The sequence below is a fragment of the Pseudophryne corroboree genome, chromosome 6 (genome assembly GCF_028390025.1).
Source record: "Pseudophryne corroboree isolate aPseCor3 chromosome 6, aPseCor3.hap2, whole genome shotgun sequence".
Lineage (NCBI taxonomy): Eukaryota > Metazoa > Chordata > Amphibia > Anura > Myobatrachidae > Pseudophryne > Pseudophryne corroboree.
This window is the reverse complement of record NC_086449.1, coordinates 520,072,358-520,093,103: the sequence shown is the minus strand read 5'-3', so window position 1 is coordinate 520,093,103 and position 20,746 is coordinate 520,072,358. Positions and strand designations below refer to the sequence as shown.

At 47.6% G+C, this 20,746-nt stretch overlaps 1 protein-coding gene across 8 annotated transcripts in view; it reads right to left on the bottom strand.

Moving 5' to 3' along the window:
• Positions 1-20,746, bottom strand: part of CPSF6 (cleavage and polyadenylation specific factor 6) — a 91,049-nt gene that overhangs the window by 44,464 nt on the left and 25,839 nt on the right. For 3 of the 8 annotated variants that reach the window (XM_063927499.1, XM_063927500.1, XM_063927501.1), the window contains exons 4-7: positions 17,435-17,580; positions 16,000-16,176; positions 15,129-15,615; positions 14,917-15,050 (exon numbers count right to left, since the gene is read on the bottom strand). In XM_063927499.1, coding sequence (XP_063783569.1) covers positions 14,917-15,050; positions 15,129-15,615; positions 16,000-16,176; positions 17,435-17,580 — 944 coding nt within the window. The remainder of the gene's footprint in view (positions 1-14,916; positions 15,051-15,128; positions 15,616-15,999; positions 16,177-17,434; positions 17,581-20,746) is intronic. The other 5 variants (XM_063927503.1, XM_063927504.1, XM_063927505.1 and 2 more) reach the window with 3 other exon arrangements.

Sequence of the window (20,746 nt, the reverse complement as noted above, 5' to 3'; positions counted from 1 at the left end):
CTGGAATTGGCAGTGATTGTCCAGCAGTGCAAACCGTAGGTACGCCTGATGAGGCGGCCAAATCGGAATATGGGAGGTAAGCATCCTTGATATCCAAGGAGACCATGAATTACTGTTCTTCCAGGCCCGCAATCACTGCTCGCAGGGATTCCATTTTGAACATGAACACCTTCAAGTAAGGATTCAAGGATTTTAGATTCATAATGGGTCTTACCAAACCGTACGGTTTCGGCACCACAAACAGGTTTGAGTAAAACAGTTTGCTGCGTAGCGGTATTGGTACTGGAACAAAGACGTGGGACTGGACCAACTTTAGGATGGCCTGTCGCAACGTAACTTGCATATCCTCCAAAGCTGATTTGAAAAATCGTTGGGGAGGAGTACTGTTGAACTCCAGCTTGTAGCCCTGAGAAACAAGATCTCTGACCCAGGTATCCTGGCAGGAAGTCTCCCAGACACAACTGAAGTGACGCAGTCGAGCTCCCACCTTGAGATTCCTTCGGGGTGGGCGGGCACAGTCATGCTGAGGCCTTAGCAGAAGCAGAACTGGTGGTCTGTTCCGGAGAGCTGGTGCTTGCAGGCTTTCTGAACTTGCCTCTGGTGCCTCTAGTCACATTGGAGGCACCTCTGGCCTTAGATCGAAATCTGAGAGACCTAAAGAACTTGGCAGACGGCCCCGGGTAGGAGCATCTCACCAGCGGGGCCCCAGAGTGAAGAAACGTGGATTTCCCAGCCGTAACTTTGGAAATCCAGGTATCCAATTCAAACCCAAAGTCATTCCTCAGAAAAGAAGAGGGATTCCACACTGCATATGGATTCTGCGACCGCAATACACTGATGCAATTACAAGGCCCTGCGCGCCGATACTGCCATGGTAGAAGTCCTAGCATTAATAAATATTCCCCATCTCCTTAAGCGAGTCACACAGGACTCCTAGTGTCCTGAATGTGCTTGAGAAGAGTCACCATAGTGACCAGAAGCACATCCCCGGAGAGGCCCCCCTGAATTTGAGTAGCTCACGTATGAATGACATGGGTCATCCAGCAACATGCTATGACTGGACTCTGCGATACACCTGCTGCCATGTAAATAGATTTGAGAGTAGTCTCTATCTTTCTGTCGCCAGTATCCTTCATGGTAAAGGAGCCCGAAGCAGGCAGCACCACCTTTTTGGACAGTAGAGAGACGGATACGTCAACCCCCAGGGGTTCATCCCAGAATTTCCCACCTTCAGGAGCAAATGGGAAAGTGCGCAAAAACTTTCGACTTTTGGAATTTTTAGTCTGGATTTTCCCAGGCCAACTTGAAAAGGTCATCTAACTCTGCAGAATCAGGGAAAGTGACATTAGACTTGTTTTGTGTAAAGAAAAACGACTGCTGTGACGCAGCGTCCTCTAGAGAGGGCTTTAATACGTCCCGAATAGCCAGAATTAGGGGTTCAATACCCGAAGCAGAATCGGGATACCCACTAACGGGGTCTAAGTCCTGTATCAGAGTAGTGCAGGTAAACCACGCTTTTGTGGCCCTGCATGAGAGGGGGGAGGCTGTGCCACATCTGCCCTAGCAGCTAAATCTGCAACAGCTTGTTTTAGCAGCTGAATTTTCTGTACATTAGCAGTGAGCTGGGATGACATATCTGACATCATAGTTTTAAGAAACCCTAGCCAGTGGGGCACTGGACCCTCTCCCCCAGACCCTTCACTGATTTGTGAAGATTGGCTGCATTGTTCACATGAAACAGAATCAGATGATGGAGAGAATCTGGTGTGGCATACACTGCACGGCTTGTGATTACCCATATTTCACAGTAAGCACAATAACATACACATACACCCAGTTATATTGCAAGCCTGCCCTACTGTATGTATGTGAGAGGAGACACACAAAGAGAAGGACACCAGCACACCCCGTAGCTATACAGCCCCAGTGAGGCTGCCAGCTAACTATATCACAGTAAACACTAACAAATTCTGTCCTGTAGAGGACCCAGATAGTGTACAATAGCGGCTCTCCCCCTTTGATACACCCTGTACCAGATATCCAGCGTGGCTTAGGAGTCAGGAAGCGCTGTGGATCACTGCAGTAAGCAGAGGAAGGCACCAAAATGCCTCTGGTCTCGCTCTAAGGAAGCTCCACCCCCTCCCAATGGCGCAGGAGCTATAGTGATATATTATACTGGCATAGTCTCCTTTCAGCTTAAAAACATCACAACAAGTGCTAGTCTAAGCGGTTTTGTGCAAGTCTACACGGGGGATCATAGAGGGACCCCCCCCTGCCGGGAGGGTAGCGTACGCTGCGCCCGCGATCAGCCGCAGTGAACAGGGGAACCCCCCTAGTGGGGCCCCCAGTTTGTACTCACCACAGATTTAGGGGTGTGCAGCATGATGCAGCTGTGACAGCCAAGGCACAGTGCCCCGCTGAACAACCACCCCTCAGGACGGTGGTCCTGCAGCGGGGAAGCGGCTCTGCACCTCGTAAGGCCGGTGACCGGCCCCCTACCCTAACTCCCACAGTGCAAGTATGCTGTTGCCCAAACACCATACAGAAAATAACAAACATGAAAAAGAAAATAAGATTTTAAACCTACCGGTAAATCTTTCTCGTAGTCCGTAGAGGATGCTGGGGACTCCGTAAGGACCATGGGGGATAGACGGGCTCCGCAGGAGACATGGGCACTTTAAGAAAGACTTTAGGTATGGGTGTGCACTGGCTCCTCCCTCTATGCCCCTCCTCCAGACCTCAGTTAGAGAAACTGTGCCCAGAGGAGACTGACAGTACGAGGAAAGGATTTTTGTTAATCCAAGGGCAAGATTCATACCAGCCACACCAATCACACTGTATAACTTGTGATATACTAACCAGTTAACAGTATGAAAACATAGCATCAGTCCAAGACCGATGAAACTATAACATAACCCTTATGTAAGCAAAACTATACACAAGTCTTGCAGAAGTAGTCCGCACTTGGGACGGGCGCCCAGCATCCTCTACGGACTACGAGAAAAAGATTTACCGGTAGGTTTAAAATCTTATTTTCTCTAACGTCCTAGAGGATGCTGGGACTCCGTAAGGACCATGGGGATTATACCAAAGCTCCCAAACGGGCGGGAGAGTGCGGATGACTCTGCAGCACCGATTGAGCAAATAGGAGGTCCTCCTCAGCCAGGGTATCAACCCTGACCAAGTAGCAGCTCGGCATAGTTGTAGTGCAGAGACCCCTCGGGCAGCCGCCCAAGACGAGCCCAACTCCTAGTGGAATGGGCCTTAACAGATTTTGGTAACGGCAATCCTGCCGTAGAATGCGCCTGCTGAATCGTGTTACAGATCCAGCGAGCAATAGTCTGCTTTGAAGCAGGGACGCCAACCTTGCATATAGGACAAACCGTGCTTCTGTTTTTCTGACTCTAGCCGTTCTGGCCACGTAAACTTTCAAAGCCCTGACTAAATCAAGGGACTCTGAAACCTCCAAGTCTCGCGTAGCCACAGGCACCACAATAGGTTGGTTCATATGAAAAGATGACACCACCTTAGGCAAGAATTGGGGACGGGTCCGCAATTCCGCTCTATCCATATGGAAAACCAGGGGCTTTTATGAGACAAAGCCGCCAATTCTGACACTCGCCTAGCCGAAGCAAAAGCTAATAATATGACCACCTTCCAAGTGAGATATTTTAACTCCACCGTTTGAAGTGACTGAAGCGACTTAAGGAAACTCAACACCGCGTTAAGGCCCCAAGGCACCACCGGAGGTATAAAAGGAGGCTGAATATGCAGCACTCCCTTCACAAAAGTCTGTACTTCTGGGAGAGAAGCCAATTCTTTTTGAAATAAAATGGATAAGGCCGAAATCTGAACCTTAATGGAGCCTAATTTTAGGCCCAAATTCACTCCAATCTGTAGGAAGTGAAGGAAACGGGCCAGATGGAATTCTTCCATAGGAGCATTCCTGGCCTCACACCAAGAAACATATTTTCGCCATATACGGTGATAATGTTTAGCTGTCACGTCCTTCCTAGCCTTTATCAGCGTAGGAATGACCTCACCCGGAATGCCTTTTTCCGCTAGGATCCTGCGTTCAACCGCCATGCCGTCAAACGCAGCCGCGGTAAGTCTTGGATCAGACAGGGCCCCTGTTGCAACAGGTCCAGTCGTAGAGGAAGAGGCCACGGATCTTCTGTGAGCATTTCCAGCAGATCCGGATACCAGGTCCTTCGTGACTAATCTGGAACAATGAGAATTGATCTCACTCCTCTTTCTTATTATTCTCAACACCTTAGGTATGAGAGGAAAAGGAGGAAACACATAGACCGACTGGAACACCCACGGTGTCACTAAGGAGTCTACAGCTACCGCCTGAGGGTCTTTTGATCTGGCGCAATACCTCTGTAGCTTTTTGTTGAGGCGGGACGCCATCATGTCTGTCTGGGGCAGTCCCCACTGACTTGCAATCTGTGCGAAGACTTCCTGATGAAGTCCCCACTCTCCTGGATGCAGGTCGTGTCTGCTGAGGAAGTCTGCTTCCCAGTTGTCCACTCCCGGAATGAACACTGCTGTCAGTGCACTTACATGATTTTCCGCCCAGCGAAGAATCCTGGCGGCTTCCGCCATTGCCACTCTGCTCCTTGTGCCGCCTTGGCGGTTTACATGAGCCACTGCGGTGATGTTGTCTGACTGGATCAGAACTGGTTGGTCGCGAAGTAAGGTCTCCGCTTGACGTAGGGTGTGGTATATGGCCCTCAGTTCCAGGATGTTGATGTGAAGACAAGTCTCTTGACTTGACCAAAGACCTTGGAAGTTTCTTCCCTGTGTGACTGCTCCCCAACCTCGAAAGCTCACGTCCGTGGTCACTAGGATCCAGTCCTGAATGCCGAACCTGCTGCCTTCTAGAAGGTGAGCACTCTGCAGCCACCACAGGAGAGATACCCTGGCTCTGGGGGACAGGGTGAACAACTGATGAATTTGTAGATGTGACCTGGACCACTTGTCCAGTAGGTCCCATTGGAAAGTCCTCGCATGGAACCTGCCGAAGGGAATGGCTTCGTATGATGCCACCATCTTTCCCAGGGCTCGAGGGCAGTGACGCACTGACACCTGCTTTGGCTTCAATAGGTTCCTGACCAGAGTCATGAGTTCCTAAGCTTTTTCTATCGGAAGATAAACCCTTTTCTGGTCTGTATCCAGAATCATGCCCAAGAAGTCGTAGGAACCAACTGCGACTACAGGATATTGAGAATCCAGCCGTGTTGCTGTAACACCTTCAGTGAAAGTGAGACGCTGTTCAGCAACTGCTCTCTTAATCTCGCTTTTATGAGATCGTCCAAGTACGGGATAATTGTGACACCCTGCTTGCGCAAGAGCACCATCATTTCCGCCATTAACTTGGTGAAAATTCTCTGGCCCGTGGAAAGCCCAAACAGCAACGTCTGAAATTGGTAATGACAATCCTGTACCGCAAATCTCAGGAACGCCTGATGAGGTTGATACATGGGAACATGAAGGTACGCATCCTTTATGTCCAGAGATACCATAAAATCCCCTCCTCCAGGCTAGCGATGACCGCACTGAGCGATTCCATCTTGAACTTGAACCTTTTCAAGTATAGGTTCAGGGATTTTAAATTTAAAATGGGTCTGACCGAACCGTCCGGTTTCCGGAATACAAACAGGGTTGAGTAATATCCCGTCCCTTGTTGAAGTAGGGGAACCTTGACCACCACCTGTTGAAGATACAATTTGTGAATTGCATTTACCATTAACTCCCTTTCTGGGGAAGAAGTCAGCAGGGCCGATTTGAAAAACCGGCGAGGAGGCACCTCTTCGAATTCCAGCTTGTAACCCTGAGAAACAATTTCTATTGCCCAGGGATCCACCTGTGAGTGAACCCAGATGTGGCTGAAAATTCGAAGACGTGCCCCCACTGGGGCGGACTCCCTTAGCGGAGCCCCAGCGTCATGCGGTGGATTTTGTAGAGGCCGGGGAGGACTTCTGTTCCTGGGAACTAGCTGTGTTGTGCAGCTTCTTTTCTCTGCCCTTACCTCTGACAAGAAAGGACACACCTCGTACTTTGTTTCTCTGTGACCGAAAGGACTGCATCTGATAATGTGGTGCCTTCTTAGGCTGTGAGGGAATAAAAGGCAAACATTTTGATTTACCAGCTGTAGCTGTGGAGACCAGGTCCGAGAGACCTTCCCCAAACCATTCCTCACCCTTGTAAGGTAAAACCTCCATATGCCTCTGAGTTGGCATCACCTGTCTATTGCCGGGTCCATAGGACTCGTCTAGCAGAAATCGACATAGCGTTGATTCTAGAACCCAGTAAGCCAATATCTCTTTGAGCATCTCTCATATATAAGACAGCATCGTTAATATGACCCTGGGTCAATAAAATGGTACCCTTAGCCAGGGTATCAATTTCCGTCGATAAGGTACCTATCCACACTGCTACAGCGCTACAAACTCCAGCCGACACTATTGCCGGTCTGAGTAAGGTACTAGAATGTGTGTAAATGGACTTTAAGGGAGCCTGCTGTTTGCGATCAGCAGGTTCCCCGAGGGTAGCCATATCTTGAATACTATTTGCCAATTCTGGCTGTAACTTTGCATCATCATAGTCAACACTGGAGTCAGAATCCGTGTCGGCGTCAGTGTCTACTAATCTGGATAGTGGGCGCTTTTGAGACCCCAGAGGTCCCTGTGACATAGGGGAAAGGCAGGGTTTGACGCCTGTACATTCCCTAAACTCAGTGCAATAAATTCACATTAACACTAAAACATTCCTCATATCCAGTCAGGTGTCGGTGTCGCCGACGGAGACACCAGTCATTAACCCCACCTCCTCCCTATGAGAGCCTTTTACCTCAGACATGCCGACACACGTGTACCAACACACCACACACTCAGGGAATCCTCTTATCTGAAGACAGTTCCCACACAAGGCCCTTTGGAGAGACAGAGAGAGAGTATGCCAGCACACACCCAGCGCTATATGACCCAGGAAAAAAACACAATATGTTTACCCAGATAGCGCTGTAATCTATATTTTTTTGCCAAATTATGTGACCCCCCCTTCTTTAAAACCCTCTTTCACTGTGGATAAGCAGGGGAGAGTCCGGGGAGCTTCCTCTCAGCGCTGTGCTGTGGAGAAAATGGCACTGGTGAGTGCTGATGAAGAAGCCCCGCCCCCTCAGCGGCGGGCTTCTGTCCCGCTAAAATATATAAAAAACTGGCGGGGGCTCTTTATATATACAGTGCCTAGCTGTATATATCTTCTTTTGCCAGAAATTGAGGTTATATTGCTGCCCAGGGCGCCCCCCCTGCGCCCTGCACGCTTACAGTGACTGCCGTTTGTGTGTGCTGTGCGGGAGCAATGGCGCACAGCTTAACTGCTGTGCGTTACCTCAGTGAAGATCTGAAGTCTTCTGCCGCCTCCGAAGTCTTCTTTCTTCTCATACTCACCCGGCTTCTATCTTCCGGCTCTGTGAGGAGGACGGCGGCGCGGCTCCGGGACGAACTCCAGGGTGAGACCTGTGTTCCGACTACCCTCTGGAGCTAATGGTGTCCAGTAGCCTAAGAAGCAGAGCCTTGAAACTCACAGAAGTAGGTCTGCTTCTCTCCCCTCAGTCCCTCGATGCAGGGAGTCTGTTGCCAGCAGGCTCCCTGAAAATAAAAAACCTAACAAAATACTTTCTTTCAGGAAACTCAGGAGAGCTCCCTGTAATGCACCCAGTCTCCTCTGGGCACAGTAGTAAACTGAGGTCTGGAGGAGGGGCATAGAGGGAGGAGCCAGTGCACACCCATACCTAAAGTCTTAAAGTGCCCATGTCTCCTGCGGAGCCCGTCTATCCCCCATGGTCCTTACGGAGTCCCCAGCATCCTCTAGGACGTAAGAGAAATTGAAGAAAACTCAAGAGTTCAGAGATGTGCATCCTCTCCTGAGGGCACTTTTTTCTAAACTGCCAGTGGGAGGGAGCAAAGAGGGGAGCAGCCAGCACACCCAGTTGAAGAAAGTTAAAGTGCACTGGCTCCTTTGGACCCTGTCTATACCCCATCGTACTAGTTTCCCAATCTCCCTTATAGATGCTAAAGAAATATATGGACCCACCTACCATTGATCTAAAATTAACATGGCTGACCCAAAGCAGACAAAATTCAAAAGAAATTCTTGTTACAAGGATTAGTGATCCAAAAGGACAGCCATGCACCTTAGTAACCTAGACTATCACTCTGGCAACTTTACAGTGCAGAGTGAGTTTAAATACTTAAATAGCCCACTGGGGGATGAATTGATTAAGAGATGTGTACTTGGGGGGGTGTTTCCTTTTGGCCGGGTGTCCCTGTTGTCTAGTCTGCACATAATACAAGTCTATCCGATTGCAGTGGTGCTTGGTGGGCTGCATGATCCAGTTACACAAGAATGTTGACCTGGGTGCAGCAGGATGCGAGTGTAGAAAGAGAAAATATGTAAAGTTATGTGTGGACTGTGTAGAAGGTAATTGAGCAGAATAGCTTATGGAGGTTTTGGAATATGGTAAGCTACCTGAAGAGGTCAGTTCTCAGTGAACGCTTAAAGGTTTGGAGACCAAGAAAGTCTTGCGCATGGGAGTGGGTGATGCACAAAAAGAGAAAATAAGATTTTAAACCTACCGGTAAATCTATTTCTCCTAGTCCGTAGAGGATGCTGGGGACTCCGTAAGGACCATGGGGTATAGACTGGCTCCGCAGGAGATAGGGCACCTAAAAAGAACTTTGACTATGGGTGTGCACTGGCTCCTCCCTCTATGCCCCTCCTCCAGACCTCAGTTGGAGAACTGTGCCCAGAGGAGATAGACAATACAAGGCAGGATTTAGCAATCCAAGGGCAAGATTCATACCAGCCCACACCAATCATACCATGTAACCTGGAACATACATAACCAGTTAACAGTATGAACAAACGACAGTAACGGTCCAAGACAGATGTCAACTGTAACATACCCTTATGTAAGCAACAACTATATACAAGTCTTGCAGAGTTTCCGCACTGGGACGGACGCCCAGCATCCTCTACGGACTAGGAGAAATAGATTTACCGGTAGGTTTAAAATCTTATTTTCTCTTACGTCCTAGAGGATGCTGGGGACTCCGTAAGGACCATGGGGTTTATACCAAAGCATCCAATCGGGCGGGAGAGTGCGGATGACTCTGCAGCACCAACTGAGCAAACGCTAGGTCCTCATTAGCCAGGTTATCAAACTTGTAGAATTTAGCAAAGGTGTTTGACCCCGACCGACCACGTCGCCGCTCGGCAAAGTTGTAAAGTCGAGACGCCTCGGGCAGCCGCCCAAGAAGAGCCCACTTCCCTAGTGGAATGGGCCTTAACCGAATTTGGTACCGGCAATCCAGCCGTAGAGTGAGCCTGCTGAATCGTATCACAGATCCAGCGAGCAATAGTCTGCTTTGAAGCAGGAGCGCCAATCTTATTGGCCGCATACAGGACAAACAGAGCCTCTGTTTTCCTAATTTTAGCCGTCCTGGCTACATAAATTTTTAAGGCCCTGACTACGTCCAGGGATCTGGAATCCTCCAGGTCACCAGTAGCCAGAGGCACCACAATAGGTTGATTCATATGGAACGCCGAAACCACTTTAGGCAAAAATTGCGGACGTGTCCTCAATTCAGCTCGATCCACATGAAAAATCAAGTAGGGACTCGTGTGATAGAGCCGCCAATTCTGACACTCGCCTTGCTGATGCTAAGGCCAACAACATTACCACCTTCCAGGTAAGAAATTTCAATTCAACCTTGTTAAGCGGTTCAAACCAGTGTGATTTTAGGAACTGCAACACCACGTTCAGGTCCCATGGTGCCACTGGAGGCACAAAAGGGGGTTGGATGTGCAGCACTCCCTTTACAAACGTCTGGACTTCTGGAAGAGAAGCCAATTCCTTCTGAAAGAAAATCGAGAGGGCCGAAATCTGTACCTTAACCGAGCCTAATTTCAGGCCCATATCCACTCCTGTCTGTAGGAAGTGGAGAAGACGACCCAAATGAAAATCTTCTGTAGGTGCATTCTTGGTCTCACACCAAGACACATACTTTCGCCAGATACGGTGATAATGTTTTATCATCACCTCCTTCCTAGCCTTTATTAAAGTAGGGATGACCTCTTCCGGAATCCCCTTTTTTGCTAGGATTCGGCGTTCAACCGCCATGCCGTCAAACGTAACCGCGGTAAGTCTTGAAATACACAGGGCCCCTGCTGCAACAGGTCTTCCCCTCAGGGGAAGAGGCCAGGGGTCTCCTGTGAGCATCTCTCGTAGATCCGAGTACCAAGCCCTTCGAGGCCAGTCTGGGACAACGAGTATCGTTTGTACTCTTCTTCGTCTTATGATCCTCAACAATTTCGTGATGAGAGGAAGAGGAGGGAACACGTAGATCGAGTCGAACATCCACGGTGTTACCAGTGCGTCTACTGCTACTGCCTGAGGGTCCCGAGACCTGGCGCAATACCTCCGAAGTTTTTTGTTGAGGCGTGACGCCATCATGTCTATTTGAGGCGTTCCCCAAAGACGTGTTACGTCTGCAAAGACTTCTTGATGAAGTCCCCACTCTCCTGGATGGAGATCGTGTCTGCTGAGGAAGTCTGCTTCCCAGTTCTCCACTCCCAGAATGAAGACAGCCGACAGAGCGCTTACATGATTTTCCGCCCAGCGAAGGATTCTTGTGGCTTCCGCCATCGCGACTCTGCTTCTTGTCACGCCTTGGCTGTTCACATGAGCCACTGCTGTGACATTGTCTGATTGAATCAGACCGGAAAGGTTTCGAAGAAAACTCTCCGCTTGTCGAAGGCCGTTGTAAATGGCCCTGAGTTCCAACACATTGATGTGCAGACAGGACTCCTGGTCTGACCAAAGACCCTGAAAAGTCATTCCCTGTGTGACTGCTCCCCATCCTCGGAGGCTCGCATCCGTGGTAACCAGGATCCAGTCCTGAATCCCGAACCGGCGACCCTCCAGCAGGTGAGCACTCTGCAACCACCACAGAGGGACACTCTGGTTCCTGTTGACAGAGTTATTTTCCGATGTAAATGCAGATGGGACCCCGACCACTTGTCCAGAAGGTCCCATTGAAAAGTCCTTGCATGGAACCTTCCGAAGGGAACGGCCTCGTAGGCAGCCACCATTTTCCCCAGAACTCGAGTGCATTGGTGAACTGACACCCTTTTCGGTTTTAGCAGGTCTCTGACCATGTTCTGGATGTCTTGGGCTCTCTCTATTGGGAGGAAGACCTTCATTTGTTCCGTATCCAGTACCATACCTAGGAACGGTAGACGAGTTGTCGGAATCAACTGTGACTTCGGTAGATTTAGAATTCAACAGTGTTGCTGGAGCACTCTCAGAGAGAGTGCCACACTGCTCAGCAATTTCTCTCTTGATCTCGCTTTTATCAGGAGATCGTCCAAGTATGGGATAATTGTGACTCCATGCTTGCGCAGGACCTCCATCATTTCCGCCATTATCTTGGTGAAAATCCTCGGGGCCGTGGAGAGCCCAAACAGCAACGTCTGAAATTGGTAATGACAATCCTGTACAGCGAATCTCAGGTATTCCTGATGGGGGGCATATATGGGGACATGAAGGTACGCATCCTTTATGTCCAGAGACACCATAAACTCCCCCTCCTCCATGTTGGATATTATCGCTCTGAGTGATTCCATTTTGAATTTGAATCTTTTTATGTACAGGTTTAGGGATTTCAGATTCAAAATCGGTCTGACCGAACCGTCCGGTTTCGGGACCACAAATAGGGTTGAGTAGTAACCTCTTCCCTTCTGGTGCAGGGGAACCTTGATTATCACTTGCTGTATACATAGCGTTTGAATTGCAGCTAACACTACATCCCTTTCCGATGTGGAAGCTGGTAGGGCAGACTTGAAAAATCGGCGCGGGGGCACCTCCTCGAATTCCAATTTGTAACCCTGGGAAACTATTTCCAACACCCAGGGATTCAGGTCCGAACTGACCCAGGCCTGACTGAAAAGTCGAAGACGTGCCCCCACCGGTGCGGACTCCCTCAGGGGAGCCCCAGCGCCATGCTGTGGGTCTTGGAGCAGCCGAGGAGGACTTTTGTTCCTGGGCACCTGCCGAAGCAGGTGCTCTCTTGCCTCTGCCCTTACCTCTGGCGAGGAAAGAGGATCCCCGACCTCTTTTGGACATGTGCGACCGAAGGGATTGCATCTGATAGGGTGTTACTTTCTTTTGCTGTTGGAGAATATATGGTAAAAAATTTGATGTACCTGCTGTAGCTGTGGAAACCAGGTCCGTCAGCCCATCCCCAAACAATACATCCCCCTTATAGGGTAGTACTTCCATATGTTTCTTGGAATTCGCATCACCCATCCATTGGCGAGTCCATAAGGATCTTCTCGCTGAGATAGACATGGCATTGGCCCTAGAAGCTAACAATCCAATGTCGCTCTGAGCATCCCTCATAAATATGACTGCGTCTTTTATATGGGCTAGATTTAGGAATATAGTATCCTTATCCATAGTATCAAATTGATCTGTCAGCTCATCTGGCCAAGCTGCAATTGCGCTACACACCCATGCCGACGCAATCGTCGGTCTTAGCACAGCACCCGTATGATAATAAATACCCTTTAAGGTAGTTTCTGCCTGCGATCTGCAGGGTCCTTAAGGGCCGCTGTGTCAGGAGACGGTAGCGCCACTTTCTTGGACAAGCGCGTCAGGGCCTTGTCCACAGTGGGGGGTAATTCCCAAATCTCCCTGTCCTGCTTAGGGAAACGGTATGTTATATATCTTTTGGGGATCTGCGGTCTCTTATCCGGAGTCTCCCAAGCTTTTCCAAAGAATTCATTTAATTCATGAGATGTGGGAAAATTAATAATCTGTTTCTTTTCCTTAAACATGTGTACCCTTGTGTCGGGGACCGAGGATTCATCCACAATATGCAACACATCCCTTATTGCCACAATCATACACTGAATAGTTTTAGTCACCCTAGGGTGCAATTTTACTTCTTCATAGTCAACACTGGAATTAGAATCCGTGTCGGTAGTAGTGTCTTGTGTTAAGGGACGCTTTTGAGACCCCGACGGGCCCTGTGAGTCGGTCCAATCTGAGGACTGACCGCCTGATGTCCCCCAGCCTTATCAAGCCTTTTATGTAAAGATGCCACACTTGCATGCAACGTATGCCACATGTCCATCCAATCTGGAGTCGGCACAACCGACGGGGACACACCACTCATTTGCTCCACCTCCTCCTTGGAGAAGCCTTCCGCCCCAGACACGTCGACACACACGTACCGACACCCCACACACACAGGGAGTTACCTATAAGGGGACAAAACCCCAACCATGCCCTTAGGAGAGACAGAGAGATAGAGTATGCCAGCACACACCCAGCGCTTAAAAACACTGGAATATATGACCAGATAGAGCTGTTATGTGTTTATAATTGTAATCTCCACTCACTGCGTCGCCAAAGTGCCCCCCTCCTCCTTTTTCCAACCTGTGAAGCTCAGCAGGGGAGAGAACAGGGAGCCAGCGTTTTCTCGTGCAGCCTCTGTGGAGAAAATGGCACTGGTTAGTGCTGAGGATCAAGCCCTGCCCACCCGACGGCGGGCTTCGGTCCCATCATATACTAATAAATTGGCGGGGGTCCGCGGATTTACTGTCCCACAGCCTAATCCATCGTATTTATGGCCAAATTGAGGTTTATTGCTGCCCAGGGCGCGCCCCCCCCCCCCTGCGCCCTGCACCCTTCAGTGCCGGCTTGTGTGTGTGTGACTGGGAGCAATGGCGCGCAGCTTACCGCTGCGCGCTTACCTCATGAAGATCTGATGTCTTCTGCCGCCTGAAGTCTTTTCCTCAATACTCACCCGGCTTCTATCTTCGGCATCTGTGAGGAGGACGGCGGCGCGGCTCCGGTACGAACCCCAGGTGAGACCTGTGTTCTGACTCCCTCTGGAGCTAATGGTGTCCAGTAGCCTAGAAGCAGTGCCCAACTTTACAAGCCAGCTCTGCTTCTCTCTCCTCAGTCCCACGATGCAGGGAGCCTGTTGCCAACAGGACTCCCTGAAAATAAAAAACCTAACAAAATTATTTTTCCACAGAAAACTCTGGAGAGCTCTCTGCAGTGCACCCATTCTCCTCTGGGCACAAGATCTAACTGAGGTCTGGAGGAGGGGTATAGAGGGAGGAGCCAGTGCACACCAAAGTTCTTTTTAGGTGCCCTATCTCCTGCGGAGCCAGTCTATACCCCATGGTCCTTACGGAGTCCCCAGCATCCTCTAGGATGTAAGAGAAAAATGTGACTTGGAGCAGGTAATGCGTGTGTATGAGAGAAGCATATCTTGTACATAACGAAAGGGTGAGCTGGAAGATATTTTAAGAGAAGAGATGCATGTTGATGTAGTTTTGTTAACAGAATTACAGTATTTGTCAGCAGAAGTATATAATATGAAAATTTGTAAAATACAGGCAGCCAATGGAGTGACTGATGGATCGAAGCAGTAGAGTAATGTTTTGCAAGGAGGGGCTAGTGATGTGGCACCCACAGGGATGAGGAGGTGGGGTGAGTTCCACCACCTCTCTAGGATCACTTTAACCACTGCTTTTATTAGCTAGAGGACAGTTATAGCAAGTAAAAATAATATTTTAATATTTCTTAGATTATACTGATTTGCTGTGAAATCCGCCCACAAAGGGACAATCTAAACGTCCTACTTATATAGTAGAAACTGACATTGATTAAATATTATCTGTACTGCTCTTCATAATATAGTGCTAGTAAATACATGATAAAAAATCAGTACATCTTAATGAAGCATGTGAAATATCACATAACGTAAGTACTGTAGATGTTTATCTGGGCAGTTGGTTCATTATTATTTATAGCTTATATAATGCACCAACCAGCACTAGCATCAGAAACCGCTCTTGAAATAGCACTGCTTGATATTGCCCTGTTGCGGTTCATAATTTCCTCAAATTCTGGTTCACTTAAAGGTGTTCTGACAGCATCCATGTCCCTGCAAAACACAGATACTCTGAATGTAATAAAACACAATTATAACATATGAAGGGTGAAGAACTAATTTTAAAGTAGATTACTTAAGAGTACTAACCTTCCTGGGGGCCCATAATCTCCTCTATCATATGGAGGTGGCCGGCCATATGGATCAGATGGTGGTGGACCACGGCTATCTGAAGTTGGCATGCCAGCATTACCAGGTGGTGGAAAGAAATTGGGATTCACATGTGGAGCTGGGGGAGGTCCTCCTGGTGGTGGTCCTGGTAAATGAGGAGGTGGTCCTAGTGCCATTGGGGGACCCGGTGGTCGGGGAGGGAATGGACCAGGTGGTGGAGGTGGTCCTTGTTGAGGTGGTGGTGGACCAGGTGGAGGGCCATAGACAGGAGGAGGCGGGCCTGGTGGAAGAGGAACTAAGGGAGGCTGCCCATATGGCTGTCCAGGAAACAAAACTGGTGGAGGAGGACGTTCACCACGATTTGGAGGTCCAGCTAATGGAGGAGGAAGTGGTTGTCCTGGTGGGGGGGGACCAGGTGGTCCTGGGGGACCAGGTGGACACATAGGTGGTCTTGGAGGTGTCATACCTAAAACACAAATTTAAAAACAAAGTAGGCTGTGATACAGCATGCAGTCAAGCATTTAAACTATAAAATGTCAAAAAAATTGAACAGAATGTTTTCATTGAGGAAAGATTTAGAAAACTAAATTCAGACAGCATTGGTTGCTACAAGCAGATGGAGCTAGGTAGATTAGATTGCATTGCCATACGCACTTGTAACACATTACAATAACATCCTACATATTACGGCTTGCATTGTAACACGAATTGTCCGAAGATTATTTTACTTTATTATTAAATAAACCATTTTAAAAACTTTTTGGAATAGTAAGCCTTAAAACAGAAACATAATGCTCCATAATGCCAAACTTAAAACCATTACTATCTTGGAAAAGTGAATTACTCTTACCCGCAAAAGGGGGAGGTGGCCCTCCGGGTCCAGCAGGCCCAGGGAATCTGTCACCACCAGGACCTGCAGTTGGGAACCGGCCCCTGCCCCTTCCCCCTGGCGGAAACGGTAAGCGAGCATTGATACCAGGCGGACCAGCCTTTCCTTCACCAGACATTTGGCCAGCCTGTGTAGCTGCAACAATTGAAATACAACAAAAAGTATCTAGACCTCAAAACAGGGTTAACAAAACTGGCTTTTTCCACTTTCCAGCTTGTTTCGTGGGCGACTCACGAAACAAGATGTCCTAGACTACAATTCAGTCTGGTTACTCTCATGGGAAGTTGAGACCATTTTAGTCAACAAAACTGACTTAGAGATCAATGACCCCTACAATACTGAATGCCATAAAAACGGACTAACATGTACATACAAAAACTGCATGTATCATAGACATCCATGCTGAGGCGCAGCAATGCTAACCAATCATGCGTCGGTTTATTAAGGTCTTGATAATAGATCAACAGTAGCCCCAAACTATCTGTGGACCAAATTCCAAAGTGGGGAAGTGTCCAACACTACTTAAAAAAAAAAAAAAAAAGATTTAAAAAAAAATGGAAAAGTAATCCAATTATGACATTTATTGCATAAATTTGTCAAACTCCATAAAAAAAAAAAAAAAAATACAAAAATCCTGCTCCCCTAAAAGTCTTTTTATGGAATTAACTATGCCACCATCCTTGACAATCTACTTCATTTAGTACTGACTAGCGGCTAGGCAAGATTTCCAGGTCTACTCTGCCTATCCATTAATTATGAATAGGACAGTCACAAGATGATACAAGCTGCCCCTGAATTTTCTGCGATGAGTGATCATACTTTACTATATTTTACAGTGTTATCACACACAGACCATAATACCAAGGCAGAGGCAGCACCTTGGAGACCTGAATGTCCATGTGTTAAACGTTATTATTCAGATTGAAGAATCATTGTCTTCCATGCCACTTCAAAACACAGCCAGTGCTGGGGGCACAATTCAGTTTATAACCACAATTTAAGGGGGGGGGGGGGGGGGGGGGGAATCTATTGTTTTATGGACGGCCAAACGTAATGGGTGCCCACTGGAGCAATGCCATTGCTAGGTGGCCAACCTCAGGAGGCTGCAAGCTGAAATGTGTTCTACCGCAGATATTAATGCCCAAACGGAGCAACAATTGAATTGCTCCGTCGTGACTGCCACTATATGATGCTTGAGGTAGAGCAATTGAATCGCCCACTTTAAGTCCTTAGGGTGTGAGAAAGAAAACTGTACTTTAATGAATGTAACTTAGAATATATTTTTTACTAAAAGAAATATACAAAGGCATGGCAAAGTTCTAAATAGCCAAAATAGATTGTTTACAAAAATCCTTATGGTATATTTAGTCCATAATTATAATTATGTGATACTTACTTTTTCTTGACTGCATTTCAAACAGACTAAGGAATTGTTTATTGCAGGGTGTTACTGCAGGGCTCTGCCCATGTAGCTCTCTCTTAGGCAACATATCCATGAGCTTCTTGGATGACGATTCTGAGCCAACACAAATTAATGCAAACCTTTGAAAACAAACCAAAGTACGCACATGTGAAATAAGGAAACTTTGCATATCACTAGAAATAAAGGTAGTGACAAGGCTACTGTGTGACAGCACTTATGAGCTGAAAACGTTCTAGGTGGCAAAATTTAAAAAAACCTGTAAATCAATGTATGTATCATTTTCATTTCATTTCTAGGTCAAACATTTTTTATTAAATTTATCTTTTGATAACTTACAAAAGATAAGTTTAAAACATAAAACTCAGCAAAAAGAATCTTTAAAGAAAATAGAATTTTGGTACTTACCAGGTAAATCCTATTCTTTGAATCCATAGGGGGCACTGGAGTACTCTTGGAATATGGACTGGGCGTAGCCGGGAAGGCACATTTAAATATTTAAATTAGCAACTGGTTACCCCCCCTCCATACTCCCATAGAGACTTCAGTATTTTTACTGAGCCGAACAGGAGCGATAGAGAGGATGAACCATAGAGAATTACATGGAACATTATATGAACCCTAGCGAATTACATATAACATTATAATATAATGGTCAACACTAAAGTTGACACATAATGTAACTGATAACTATCAGTTGACACCATAATAGATATCACCCTAACATCGTGACCATAGGTGATACTGTGTTACCATAAGATCCACTGAACTTACCACAAGACAGGTAAAACTGCTCTGGGTGGGCGTCCAGTGCCCCCTATGGATTCAAAGAAAAGGATTTACCTGGTAAGCACCAAAATCCTATTTTCTTTTTCATCCACTAGGGGTCACTGGAGTACTCTTGGGACGTACCAAAGCTTCCCCCGTGGGCGGGAGAGCTGTTTGGCACCTGTAACACTATACGGCCAAAGCTAGATGCTGATGCCGTACCAACTTGGAAAAAACGCACCAAAAAGTGTACTGATGGTCATGCACAGATGACCATGTCGCAGCTCGTCTAAGTTGCGTCGTAGACGCTCCACGACCTGCTGCCCCTTACATTCCCAAAGAACGTGGAGAATGGTCTGACACTGACGAAGGCGGTTGTAGCCTGACCATGACGTTCCTAAGAACGTGTGAAAAGGTCTGACCCCGATATAGGCGGTTGTAGCCTGCCCATGACGTTACGAAGAAAGTTAGCCTATGATGAAGCTAAATCTGACGTATGGCATAAGGTCTGCTTAGAAGCTGGCCAAGCCATCTTAACTACATAGTAGAGGACAAACAATATGTCTGTTTTACGTACACTTGAGGTTTGGACTATATCAAAGCGTATTGCGCGTACCACATCTAAAGTAACTGAAATTCCTGAACCTTCTGATAACACAGGAACTACGACTGATTTAGTGATGTGTAACATCTTTGTTCAGAACAACGGAATTCGTACAAAGTTCCGCTCTATGATGATAAAACACCAGATACGGTGGGGTGGGTTGGATGACAAAGCACCCAATGTTAAACACGTCTGGCTGATGCCACGGCTAAGACAACCTGTTTTCCAAATGAGAACTTAACCTCCACCTGATGCAAGGGTTCAAAAATATGAACACTGTACCAAATCTAACTCAAAAGGCCGTCCTCTGAGGACACACTGCAGGAAGGTGTGTACAATCGGCAAAAGAGCGAAACACTTCTTCACACCAACCTATATAGACACGCTACTGAGCTGCCGTAACTGGCTTCTTAGCCCGTAAAATTGTTGGTAGAACAAATAACAGAACATTCTCTCTGCTGAAGAGGATGGTTATAACAGCTACTCTGTCAAACGCAGCCACGTTAAATCGGGGTAAAAAGAACAGACCTTGTTGAAACAGGTCCTCACGTAGCGGAAGCGGACAAGGATCGGCTGAAGGTAGGTCGGGGAGAACCGAGAACCATGCTCTTCCAGGCAAATGCGGCACCACTATTATGACAGTCGTGGACTTTTGAGTGGTCCGTTTTAGCAACCGAGGAAGCAGCGGAAACGGTGGAAACAGATGCACAAACTGTACGGCCACGCAATTGTGAGAGCATGTACTGCCACAGCCTTTGGGGCTCTTGTTGTGGCCACAAACTGGAAATTCTGATGACTGTTGGCGACATGCCATTAGATCCCTGGGTAATTCCACTGCTGGACCATCATCTGGAACGCTTGAAACGCCAAATCCCAGTTGCCTGGAAGAACATGTTGACAGCCGGGTAAGCTGCCTTCCAGTTGTCCTTCCGGAACAAACACTGGTGACAATATCACCTGGTGACAGTCGACCCATTTGAGGATTCGAGCCACCTCCCGCATGGCCATGCGACCTCGAATTTCTCCTAGTCTCTGAGATCGGAGCATGTGCACCGCTTGGTGCAGTGCGTTGGAAATTGGCCTGAGTACTAGGTCAGTTAATTGACAGCAATCTTCCGTGATCTGACCAGAGACTCTGAAGTTGACCAGTTTGGACCACAGGTCCCCAACCTCTGAGACTCGCGTCCGTTGCAAGAATTATACAATTGCAGACGCCGAACCTTCTCCCTGCGGTGAGATTGTGTACTTGTAGGCCACCAGGGTAGTGATACTCTGGCCGTTGGAGACAACCGTACTTCCTGATGAATATGTATGCGACCACCGTTGCGTTGTCTGACTGCACTTGGCAGTAGATGCGTGCAATGACATACAGGTGAAAATTACCTGAGTGAACTCTTGCGAACCGGAGTGCGTGGAAAGACTCCACTCTCCTTCCAAATAGGAATGGCACAAATGTACAGAGTCAGTCTGTGGAATTGCGTACTAACCGTACATGATAACGAACACTTTGTGTTGTGTTCAGTTAGGGAAAACCATGTATCCCGGAATCATTTCTATGCATAAATCCTTATGACGAAATGAGGGTTGATCTCCGGAGATTGACAATTCAACTGCGCTGACCGACGCCATTGTACGTTAGTAAGGCCCGTTGCAGGAATAAGCATTGAGACGGAGCGTTGATGAGCAGATCTCCAAAGCACGGAACTGTTATACCTCTCAGGGATCTGAGATGAACCATCATAACAGCCCTTACTTGTGACTACCCGAGGCGCCGATAAAAAGCCAAACGGTAGCGTTTGAAAATAAGAAAGTTTTTACAACAAACCATAAGTAGGCCCGATTCGTCTAAATACGAAATCCATCGTAATCCGGTACTACTGCGGATCCAACCTGTAGTCACCGCCGCAAGTATTTCA